Below are 12,547 nucleotides of genomic sequence, written 5' to 3' on the forward strand. Positions count from 1 at the left end.
GTGCTGAGGTGGACACTGGCTCACAAGGTGGTTGGTGTTTGTACAACCCATCTTTTGGAAAAATGTTATAGATAATCCAGAGTTATGTTCAGTGCCTTTTTTTGGGAAGGGAAGAATTAAGTAGCTAGAAACCTCCCTGTCCCCATTGAGTTTGGGGATTGCAGTGGTGCGAGCTTTGAAATATGGGTACCTGTTTGCCTTGCCGTGCTGCTTCTCCATCCCTCACTCCAGTGCCCGGCTCCCCTGCCACTTCAACCACCAGCTCCTTCACTCTCAACCCGCAGCCTGATTTGACTCTTTTCGAAAAGAAGATCAGCAAATCCTGCCATGACCTATTCACTCCTTCCCAGCTCTGCTAGCTTCCCATTTGTCTCTCTATTGCAGCCCCTGGCCATGGCTGGTTTAGTTTTACCGGCCCTTTGTAATCCCATCTCCTTCCAGCTGTTGACCTCCCCACCTACTTTTCTTAACCTCATTCTTTCTAACGTACCCATTTCAAGGCAGCTGAGAGAGCTACTGATCTTCTTGTGAGTACCTGGTACAATTAATTGCTTGAAGCTCATCCACCAGTGTAGAAGCTGCAGCCTGTGTGCCAGGCTCGTCTTGATTGGCAAGAGTCAAGGAGTCATTGGCCAGAGGTACCAGATTACACTGGTTGCACGGTAGACACAAGTTTCTGTAACCTTAACCAAAAGCGGGGAAAACAGCGGTGGTGCCGAGATCTCCGCTTCACCATTGGCCACATGTAGAATTGCTTTGAAGTAACTCCCGTGTCCTTTGAAGACGTGCTTGGTCCCAACCACCAAAAGACCCAGTGCTTGTCAGCTGGTCTGCATCAGCCCAGGCCTACTATTGGAAGTAGAGGTCATGGGGTGAAAGTCACCCAAATTGTCCAAAAGTGGCACTGGCTAAAACTCAGGCTTTTGTCCTTTCCAGGTATTGCCACACCTCCCTGACCATGGGTTATCTGGTGCCAATTTGATTTTTTTTTTTTTTTTTTTTTTTTTTTAAATGAAGTTACCCCAGCTTTTCTTCATCATGGATGAACTTTGATTGGAAAACAGAGTGAAAACTGTAGATTAAATAGGTATTGTATCACTCGTAAGACATGATCACTATTTCCCTGTGTAATGCTAGGCTGGAGATGGAGATGATTATTTGCTTCCTACGCAGCAGCATGACAATTAAGTTTTGAGACAGCGGTAGTGAACTTAAGCATACAATTTCAGTTGCCTACTTTTCTAGCTGTTCCTTTCCTTCGATCTCATGCAGATCTTCTCTTCTGCAGACTAAATCAGCCCGGTTCCCTCAGGTTCTCCTCACCAGTCCTGTCCCCCAGCCCCCGGACCATTTTATTTGCCCTTTGCTGGACTCTCTCCAATGTGTCCACATCCTTTCTATAGTGGGGGGGGGCTCAAAACTGGACACCGGACTCCAGGCTGGCCACACTACTTCTACATATATGGTGGCTTGTAGGCATGGGCCCAGACGAAGACTTGCCTTCAGGTTGCTCTTGTGACCACGGAGGATACAGTCCTTGACTGCTAGTTTAGTTCTGCCAAACCATTTCTACAGCACTAATGCATCCTTCCTCGGACTCCTCTGGAAGCACTTGGGAAGGATCCTTCAGCAACGGTGGAAACGCACCTGCAACGTGCCTTTTATACCAGAGGAAGCATGCTTCACTTTTCTTTGTGGGGGATGCACAGTGCAAAGTAAGCTGTGTGCGCATGCACGTGCGTGTGGGGTGGGGAAGGGAGTTATGTAGGCCACATTTTGGTTTTCTATAAAGCACTAAAAGACCTACGCATGCAATGATAAATCAAATAAACCCATATAAATTCTATTGTCTGCAGATTGAGAACTAGGATATGTTTCTGATTTCAACCCGGGAGATGCACAGTCTGCATCTTCCTATTAGTCAGCACATCTTGCAAGAACAAACGCTGGAAGATAATTTGCAACAGGATGTGCTGAAGTTCAAGTGTCATAATCATTGGAGTTTCTGTTTGTGGTCTTGAAACTAGACAGCGTTGTTGTTGTTGTGGTGGCAGAGTGTCAACCCCCTATCCTTAAGAAATGTATTTTATGTTTGAGTTCTTGGCAGTCTTGAATTCATACTTCGTGCAAGGTTTTTGAAAAGTGCCATCAGCTTTTTATTTTCCATTACGTGGTATTGGTTTATGCCTCCAAACTGGTTGTCTAAGCTTGCTGTAGTGTTAAAATGCACTGCCAAAATGTGCCTGCTTGCTTCGGGCAGTTTTTATATGCAACGATATATAATATCATTGCCACAAAGAGGGTAGAAGCTGCCTGAATAACTTGGGCAATACAAAACTGGACACTGCAAGGCCTGCAATAATTGGTATGTACTATACATTTAATAATTAGTATTTACTATACATTTACATGCATAAATGTATTTCAGCTGCTTTCAGGACTTGTAGTAGAGATGATCTCTTTTATTAGACCTACAAGATTTTTGTAAAAATCTTTGCAAAAAATAAAAGCTCATCTCTACTGCAAGTCCGGATTGCCTCTTCCGCCTAGACTGATCCGGCTACAACCTGGATACCTTTCAGCTGCTTTGCAACAAAAGGCTGTAGCGATATAGTTTCTCCATCTGAATGAGACTCGATCATAATTATAAATGTTGCAGAAGAGTCCAAAATAGCTCCTTTCAACAAATGTGGTCTTACTTTCTTGGTGTGTTCCCTTATTTGATTAGCCATCATCTCTGCCCTGACCTCATAATTGGGGTACGTGTGGAAAATGCACAAGTCTCAATGGTTGCATCGCCCAGTATCTTGCTTGTTCGACCAGATGGTTTAACATGGTCGGGTTTCAAATAATGGATCGAGGTTGATCTCCCGCAGTGCTAGTTATTGATCAAATGGTAGACCTGACTTTCTAGCTGGAGGGCCAGCTGCCTCTACTGAAAGGTTAATGGAGCAGTTTAAGCACTGGCTTTACTGTCTCCGGTTTGGCAGATGAAATTTCTAAATCGGCCCCTTACCTTTGAGAGGGGCTACGGGTGAAGTTGCATGTTGGTTAGACCACAGCAAGGGCACTCGGAACACAAGCACCCAGCTGTTAAAGCTTGTTAACTTGTGCCAAGTGCCCTTGAGTCGGTTATGCTGCTTCAGATGAGGGTTAAGTCTGGGCTGGGCTGCCTCGCTTGTGTGAGGGTAACTTCTGTCTGCTCCATGTAGATCAAACAAGCGATTTGCAATCCTCCAGCATCCCAGGATGCACTGCTCCCAGCCCATCCACCCAGAACTGGGATTGGGTTCAGCTGTCCTGGTGCCTAGCAGCACTGTTTGCTAGCCCTCTAGCAGCCAATCAGAGCCATTCAGGGAAGAAATGGCATTAACCCTTAGTGTCTGATTGCGCACGGCACGTTTTAAGTCCAGCACTGCTTAACAGGCCACGGATTTGGTACGGTTTACGTGCAGCACGTAACTGCACCCTAAATGCTATTGAAATGGGTTGCTGAATGCGATTGGTGCCTTTCAGTGCTTGGAAATGGGGCCTGAAGACCCCTTAAACAAGTTTCATCGATCTTGTATTGGAGATGTCTCAATGTCATAGCCCCCCGCTTACACGCACTTAACAAGGGTCAGCTTCATATGTTGGTGGTCTCTGGGTACAGACTAAACCCTGCAGGAACCTAGCCAAGTCCCTGCCCTCCACATCTAATTTTAAAGAGCAGGGCAGGTGTAAGCAGATCACTCCAGCCTTTTCAGCAGCACGGCAGTAGAATAAAATAATTCTGTATAGAACTTGAGAACAACAAAACCAAACCCTTTTATTTTATTTGGGGGGGGATTTCTCTATAGCTTGTACAGAATAAATTTTATTGTGTATTGTACTTTACTCGGGCTGTTTTTAAGACCTTTTTTTTTTTTAAACACAAGTTACTTGATTCCCCTGAACGTGTTGCATGCTACCTCTGGGTGAGAGGCCTCGTCGATGCCAAAAGATAGGGCAGCATTCTTCTACACACCGATGATTTTGTAAGGTCCCCTCCTGTCCCCAACTTCTACGAAGCTATCGAGTCAGGCCGAGCTGTTTCATGCCGTGCTCCCCAAACACGTACCTCTCTGACCTTTGCAGATACCAAAGCAGAGAATCCTTCTGACCGTTTTGGGGCGGATGTTCCTCACTAAGGTTAAGAGTAAAAGGTCCATTATTTTGGCTTGTGAAAAATGTTGGAGAAGTGTGAACATTGATGGTGTTTGGTTTGATTGCACACACAGTGCAAAGGATGTAACGAAGCATTGTGTTAATCTTCTGGGCAGGTTATCTTAAATGCGACACAGATGACGGCTGTGAGAACAAAGAAGAAGCGGGAGGAGAAGAGCTCTTTGACACTGTAAACTCTTCAATCGTGTCCGGGGACAGTATCCGGTTCTTTGTGAATGTCAATTTGGATGTACAACAGAATGTAGCTGGTAAGCGCACTGACTTTTTCATATATATATATTTTTATCAAAGTTTTGGAGAGTCCAACTGCAGTGGCTGCTTCTCCACCTTGTATTGAAAGATATTTACCCTTCAAATATCTGCCGGTGGCATCCAGGAGACCATTTTCAAGCTCAGGCATCTTTCCAGGGCACAAAAGCATCTCCTAATAGGCACAAATCAAACATTTCAAAACCACCCCAAGTCCTTTCAACTTTTGATGGGAAGACATTTGGTGGAGGTGAAGAATGGGTGCTTTAAAATTGAAGCTCCCACATCTTCTAGGCTTCCTCCTAAGCATCCTGATTCCCAAAAGCACTGCAAACCAACCAACTCCCGTGCATCTGAAAATCAGAGTATTTGTGCAGTGCCTAAAATGAACCTGGAGCTTGAACTTTAAGCCTGTGCTTGAAAATGTGGGTGCTATAACGTCCACCCGGTTCTTCTGCATGCATTCAGTCTGTGCCGCACCGCACGTGGCTACTGCTCGTGAGATTTAAAGAAGGTATTGCGGGGGGGAGAATCCCAATTTTGAAGGGGGTTTTGTTTCATTCAGTTACTGAGGTTGGTTGTGATCTCTTGTGCTAGGGTCATCAGGGGTGCAGTTTGCCTCCTGATTTTTTTTTTTTTTTTCCCAGTGAGAACTGAATACCTAACTGAATGTGTTACCGGAAAGCTTTCTGTCCTTAAATGTTAACATTTTGGAAATGGCATCAGTTAATACAACTCTGCACTTCTCGATGTTTTGTGTTTTGTTTTGGACTCCGTTTAAAACATGCACATAAAAGGGGCGAAGACACGTGAACAAATGCATCTACTGTGAACTCGTGAATTAGTAACCTTAGAAAAATCAAATGTGTTTGCTGACCCACATTCTTTTAACGTCCTGTTTTCTAGTTGATGCATCTCAATGCCCCTGACAGACGGATGTAGACTTTTTTTTTTTAGACTGTTTGTCTGTCTGGGCAGCAATTAACCCAACTGATACATCTGTAACACTGGCACTTCGGTAAATGAAGCCAACTGATGTTGGCGGCACGGAGTCAGCAAGAGTTGCTCATGATCAGATTTTATTTTGCTTGCTTTTCATAAGCTACTCGTTATCAGGGCTTAACATCTGAACTCGGTTCCTGCCTGAGGAGCCTGTATTATAAAGGCACCAGCAGGTGCTAGACTCTGTTTGTGTTTGCAATTCAAGATGGGCTGAGGTAGGAAAAGTTGCCTGTTTTTTAACGGAGTTTACCCCTCCTTCCAACTTTCCTGGCAATGGCTTTTATCCACCTCTGGGAAAGAATGACTTTTATGAGAGGCTGTATTTTGACAGCAGCATTCTTCTACACACCGATGATCTTGTAAGGTAAATAGACTGGTCTGCTTCAAATGAAAGGTCTTTCCAGAAAGAAGAAAATTTCTACGTGAGAATCCCTGGATTCCTCCGTGGGGTTGCTTTTGCATCTGGAAAATGTATTTGAATGTGTCATGCTGTTCAGAAAAGCTTTGGGGCTAAACAAGAAAATGGCCTTTTTACCTTTGGCTTTGAAACTTGGGCTTCCTCCCCAAACTTGGTATCAGTGCAAAGCCTGCTCCCATAGCTTATCAAGAAGGTTTATGGTTAATGATCTCCAGTTTAACGAGTAGAATCTGAAACACCTTATATTTTAACTCTGGCTAGGTGTCTAATTTAACTTAGTAAAGGTTGCTGCACAATATGCAAACCCCAATTTTAAATCTGTAAAAAATACACTGTATTACATTCTGCTATGGTTTCTAACATACGGGCCTGTTCAAGAACCAGTCTCTCCTTGCCCCGCAAGTCTCTTCGTAGCCTGGAGGGGTGATTTTTTTTGCCTTGAGGAAAAAGTAACCAGAAGCACTTAAGTCTGCTATTTACTGACTTCATATGAAGGTTGAAGTTTAATTTTGTCTGCATTTAATTTTTATTCTTTAAAGCCTGGTATTGGAGCAGTGTCACTTCTTTGCAGAGTACATCTTTGGGAGTTAGCAGTGCTGCTAATGGTTTTTGGAGGATCCTTTGGTATTTGAAGAATAATCCTGCTTCTCTTCTGAGCTGCCTCTTTTTTTTTTTTTTTTCCTTCTGTTTTTGTCCATTTGGACTGATGTTATACGCTCCTTATCCCAATGCCAGTCTATTAACAACATCAAAAGATGCCATCGGACTTTGTCTTTGTCCCTTTAAGTCATGTGGCATTGCTGAAATCCGGCTCATCCTGACCACAAGATTTGCATGTCCACGATTTAACTGTAATGGTTTTTAACCCCCTGTGCAACATTTTCCAAAAGCGCCAGAATAGCATTTCCACAAGGTGAAAGGCTCGGTGAGCAACTGTTACCAGGGCATCCAAGGGGAGAACTGGGAGTAATGACCACAAATTCCTGGAAGAACAATTCAGGCTCAACATTGGGGAAAATGTCTTCACAGTAGGGGTGTCCAGACTGCGGAATAAGCTCCCTCCAGAGGTGGTACAGTCGCCAACCCTGGAAATCTTCAGGAGGAGACTAGACAGCCACCTTGCTGGGGCCACCTGACCCCAGTTGTTTTTCTTGCTTGGTGCAGGGAGCTGGACCCGATGATCTTCTGAGATCCCTTCTGGCCCCTTACAATCTCTGAATTTAAAATTTTAAATCCCCGTAATTTGAATGGGATTACATGCACCTAGTGGGAATAACAATAACATCATTATTATTATTATTATTATTATTATTTTTTGCTGGAGCATCTCTGCAAGTTAGGTACCCAACATCCGTTAATGTCAGCAAATAGACCTTTAGGCTCCGGGACCAGGTACAGATATTACACTCTTACCAGTGTAAAAAATTGGTACACTCTTACCAGTGTACCAATCAGATTGGTACACTCTTACCAGTGGACCAGTCAGAAACCAGTCTATACTTGCAATGAACAGAACAGAAATTTGGTGCACACATGGCAGAACCTGGTCTAAGATTTGCACCCCCCCGCGAACGTGCGTTCTGTTCACTACCAATGTAAACTACGCTGCTTACAGAAACCACACAACTTGCATTAATTCTGCCTCAGGCTTTTTGAATGTCTGCACCTAGCCTGGAGGGCAAAGAAGTTAGTGACTAGATCCTTTTTCAGAAAGGGGCACTTGCTCCGGAGCAGTCTGCCATATCTGCACTGGCTAAGCCTGCATTTGTTCATTGATTTTAATCCATAATGAAAAGCACATCTGCTTTGTTTGGTTTCTCTTGAATAGTTGCCAGACATGGAGTCTATAATCATTCTGACTGAGCGATATTTTAATCCTCTGCACTTAAAAATTAAATATATAAAATAAAACCCTACAAGAAGTGAATTAAGATTAGTCACAATGACGAGTTTAGAGGATGATTCAGCAGTTGCAATGTCATCTTATTCTTACCCCCCTGCCTCCTTTTTTCTTTTGGGTCTTCATCCCAACACTGCTGTGGTTGGTTTTTTCATATCCGAATTCTAATATTGCTTGCTTCTTGGGGTGCATTGTCTTTGGCTAACTTTTCTGCAAAGTTTCTATCTACCTTCAAATGCAGTGCAAACAATAAGCATGCGTGGAAGCGCTTTGAGCCCTTGAGGAGAGGTGCCTGAAGGCAGTATAAATACATAAAGGAGAATTATGGACTTGGTGACAGCTCTGCCTTCATCCCATCTAGTTAATAATCTCCATGTGATGGATGTAGAGTTTGCTACATGCATAATTAGATGCACTTGATTGTTATTTTAAAACCTCTCTGCATGGGGATTAGACCAAGTTGGGCAACAAAGCATAGCATAAACTTAAAAAAAATTAAAAAAAAAAAACATGGTGATCATAAGCTGTCATCATTTCTGCATTGGGTGCGAGGAAGTAGCTACAAATAAGAGTCGCTGGAAAAATAAAATCCAGTGTCTAGGGTTAGCATACACTGCTTATGCTTTTAAGACTGCAATACCCAAGTTGGCATAGATGTTGGTCACTAAAACACAGGTCTTTTTTGCAGCTTGGGTCACTCAGTGCGACTTTCCCTTGGGGTAGGGGACAAGAAAACTTCATCCTCATATGCTGTGGTTTATGAGATATTAGTGATGGGTAAAGGTGGGCAGGCTATATACTGTTTAGAGGCTGCACTTTATTTCTGGTGCGATGGGTTCCTCGATGGCACACACTTGCTTATTTCTGTCTGGAGGCCAGCTCTGCTCTTGAGCCTGCAAGGTGTTTGAAGGCGGTGTAAAAGTAAAGGAGAATTTTGGATTGCATGACGGCTACTCTACCATCCCGTTTGGTTTAATAATCTCCATGTTGGCGTGAGTTTGGGATCATCCGAAATGAAAAATCCCACTCACGTCTCTGCCCTCCAAGACCCCTCTGTGTCTCCAGGTGTTTCCAGGAGGTGGGGAAGGAAATAGTAAGAGACGGATGGGGAAGTCTTGCAAGGAGCTCCTAATAGTGAGTGTTGCACCTGGGAAAGACTTTTCCTCATACCTTTCTCTGGATGCCCTTTGCAATTCGGTGTTGCTCTTCTGGGGATTGAGACTTTCCTTCAAGGGAGGTGTCGACGAGGAGGTCCTTCCCGGTCTCCTGTTGCACTGTCTTCCCAACCATCATCTTAGAGCCATCCATCTTCAGTTGGCAGCAAAAACTTTCCTATTTTAATTTCCATCTTCAGTCACTTCTGGCATAGCCCTGGTCGCCGTCCGGCCTGAGCGTCTTCCGGCAGGGAATTAAGTAGCAAGACGGACATCTGTTGAGGGTGGTTTGGGACAGGTTTGGTTTTTTTTGTGTTGGAGTGGGGGGGCATCTTGCAGATGCATCAGCTGCTCTGATATTGGAGAAGGCAGATGGGAGAAGAGTGCAAGGCGGGGAGGTTTAGGAGGCTTCTTAGCATCTGAGGACTTAGTTCCCATCTTGGGCCAGGCTTGGAGATAGCTCCGTCTCCTGCACCCATGAGCTCTGCCCTCGTGGCAGAGCGTTTTGTGGTGTCCGAGCTCACCACCCTGAGACTTAAGACCATCTCACAGGCTGAGCATTTCTTCCTTTCCACCTGATTCAAAGTGGCTGCCGCTTTGGCTGAGCCAGGAAGGACCCAAGTCCTCTGCACCCTTTCTAGGTACCAGGCTGCAGCCGGCAGGGCATGCCTCTCGGGTCTGGGACAGAAGTTGTATAAACCAGTTTGACCCAAATCAGGTAAGTCTGATACTACATTCAGCCAGGTTGATCTTAAACCTGTTTCAGCCATTTTGGAATGGGTTTACATGCAATGAGCTTCTGTTCGGTTACAGGTTTGAGCCAGTTTCTGCTGACTTAAACCAGGTTGTGTAACTTCTGTCCTTAGCCTAGAGGAATATGGCAGTCAGTCACTTTTTAGGACCCTTCCTGGGTGTTTCTTAAATGGTTTTCCCCTGGCCTTGGGAGGTAGATGCGCAGGGGGAGCTGAGGACATGATTGTAATGGGGCAGCGAGTCCCATTTGCTCGCCAGACTCTTCAGATGGAAAAGGAGTCTGTTCTATGCTCGCGTATAGGTTGTCATTAGTGGCTGATTTGGTGAAAGATCAAATGGGCATAGCCAAATGGCTTTGTGTACCAATCCCTTCTTGACTCTAGGCCCAAGCGTACACGCATGGCAGTGCTCTGCAAATGCAGGGTGTCTGACATGTAGCTGCTCTGTACTTGAACAGTCGTCCCCTTCCCTGCATCCCTGCCCGGGGTCTGCCAATCTAGACAATTCTGCTTAACATCAGACTGAACGATGGGTCCATTTTGGGTAGGCTTTGATTCTCTTTTTGTAGGTGGGGATAGATCTTTATGCATCCCTGCCTACATACTGCTTTTGACGCCTTCCCCAGAATTGCAGGGTTGGAAGGGACCTGGTGGGGTTATCTAGACTAATCCTTACACAATTGCAAAATTAACTATCAATTTTCTTTCCCGTGGAGCTGACTAGCATTTGGGCTTCATACTAACGGGTCTTGTAGTGAGTCTCTGCAGTGGATTAAATAACCAGCGGGGTGGACCTGAACCCATCCCTTTCATCCGCATTTGGGAAATTGCAGATCTGCACTTACAGGGCTCAGGCTCATCACTAGGAAAAAAAAATATCGATTGGCTGCAGCAGGAAGTCTGCTATCGCTGTCTAATGTGTCAATATTGCATAAGGTTGCAAACCGCCTCCTGTTAGTTGGGCATAAATGTGGTCGGTAGGCAGTCATCAAGGTAATGATGAAGTACAAAGTAAATCCCGCTTGCCGAGCTGCCCATAACCAGATGCTTTCCCTTTTTATTAGGATTGGAGCAAATACTTTTTTCCCGTGGCTTTTTCTTGTGTCATCCCAGGATCTTGAAATGAAATCATGCTAAAAACGGTCAAACTTCACCTTGTTCCCCATTTCGACTTTTTTAGTGTGTGAAACCATCCTTTTTTATTTTTTTTTTTCTAGGCTGGGTTGAAGTTGGGCCCATCTGGAATCGGAGGTGTGCAAGGCTCTGATGCTATAACTTGTTTACAATCTGTGTATTTTTAATTTTTTTTGTGAGCCATCTATGAATAAGTATTTTTATTAGCAGCCCCAACTTTTAATTGGAGCAGGACTGGCATGTTGGTGCTTAAAATGAATGCAACCTTCCCTCTCCGCTCCCACTCCCCCAAATTGTGGTTTGTTTGGGGGGTTTTGTTTAGTGCAAAACCAATCAGGAGGCAGGATGTGGCTTTGTTGGAAATATTGGAACACATTTTACACTTCACAAGAAACTAAAGTTTGTTCCGCCCTCCAGACAATAGATCATTCCTAGATGCATAGAGTCGACAGTTTCCTGTAATCTGCTCCAGAGATGCACACGTGCGCACACACTCTGCCGCTTTTACTAGCAAAACGGCTTTCCAGCATGCGGTCAGGACCCTGTTAAGATAATTAAAAAAAAATAAAATAAAATAAAAAGGTTGGGGAGGGGGGGAGAGTTGAGGAGAAATGCTAGCTGGTGGCGCCAAGTAATTCCAGGGAGAGCAGTGTCCAGAGACGGGTGGTCTGGGCCTGAATGGGTATCATTCGACACACAATAGTCACATTTCCTCATATTAATACCAAAGTCCTTTTTATGTCTACAGGCACAATGCCGACCCACGAGTTGCATCTGATAACTCCCAGTTTAGAAGTTTGATGTCAGTGTGGGATGTCGGCCCCTCGGGGTTTCCTCCGCTAGAATGGAAAGTGGATGCAGCCAATTGTGTTGCCGTGAGGGGGACTCCTGACCTCCCCCTCTGCCCCCCAACAGCTTCCCGATTAGGGTGGGTTTTTTTTCTTCAAAGCCGTATTTCTAAACCAGACGTAAAACCATGCGCCCCACCCCTGCGCGCACTGTAGGTCCTTCACATCTGGCTCACTTCAGAGGTGGCTGGTTACCTACAGTGGTTTAGGAAGAGACTTTTTTTATTCCCTTGCACTAGCTGATTGTTGTTAAATGGATTTCCTTTCCTCCCCTGACAATAGTTAGGGTCAGAACATTATCATCAGTCCTTTTCTTCCAGGTATTAAAAACTCTTACGTTGACTTCTGTATGCTTCAAGGCAGCGCGGGGATCCCAGCTGTGCAGCTGAACTATGTAACGAGCAGGGATCCTGGTTTTTCTCAGATTTGTAAAAAATCCTGTTTTTTGGGGTTTAAAAAAAGTAACCCTGAACCTACTTTTTTTCTGTGATTTTTTTTTAAGCCATGGAGAGAGAGAGATGGAGATATAGCAGGGGCGGGCAGTTATTTTGGGCAGAGGGCCACTTACCCAGTTTTGGCAAAATGGTGAGAGCCACATGAGGTGCCCCAACCCCTGGTCACCATCTTGGGACCGATGTCCCAGGGCCAGCACTGGTGGGGCCCAGAGCGGGGCGCAGGCTGGCAGGGCTCTGTGGAGCCGGGCTGGGCTGCAGCAGCAGGGAGAGGGGGGAGCTGGCCCAGCCCCACAGAGCCCCTGCCGCCGGGACCCTGTACTCCTGCCGTCCTGCTCTGGGCCCCGCCGGCACTGGCCCCAGGGCACCGGTGCGAGCCCCGTGCTCCTGCACCCGCACACTTTCAGTACCCCCCAGCCCCACGGTACAGGC

The 12,547-nt window shown here is 45.3% G+C and overlaps 1 protein-coding gene across 4 annotated transcripts in view; it reads left to right on the plus strand.

Moving 5' to 3' along the window:
• The window catches only part of SLC4A11 (solute carrier family 4 member 11), a 217,339-nt gene that overhangs the window by 108,803 nt on the left and 95,989 nt on the right, over positions 1–12,547 (plus strand). For all 4 annotated transcript variants that reach the window (XM_019552988.1, XM_019552989.1, XM_019552992.1 and 1 more), the window contains exon 3: positions 4,302–4,454. In XM_019552988.1, the coding sequence (XP_019408533.1) occupies positions 4,302–4,454 (153 nt within the window). The remainder of the gene's footprint in view (positions 1–4,301; positions 4,455–12,547) is intronic.

Source organism: Crocodylus porosus, unplaced genomic scaffold (assembly GCF_001723895.1).
Source record: "Crocodylus porosus isolate Cpor-Errol unplaced genomic scaffold, CroPor_comp1, whole genome shotgun sequence".
NCBI classification, from domain to species: Eukaryota; Metazoa; Chordata; order Crocodylia; family Crocodylidae; genus Crocodylus; species Crocodylus porosus.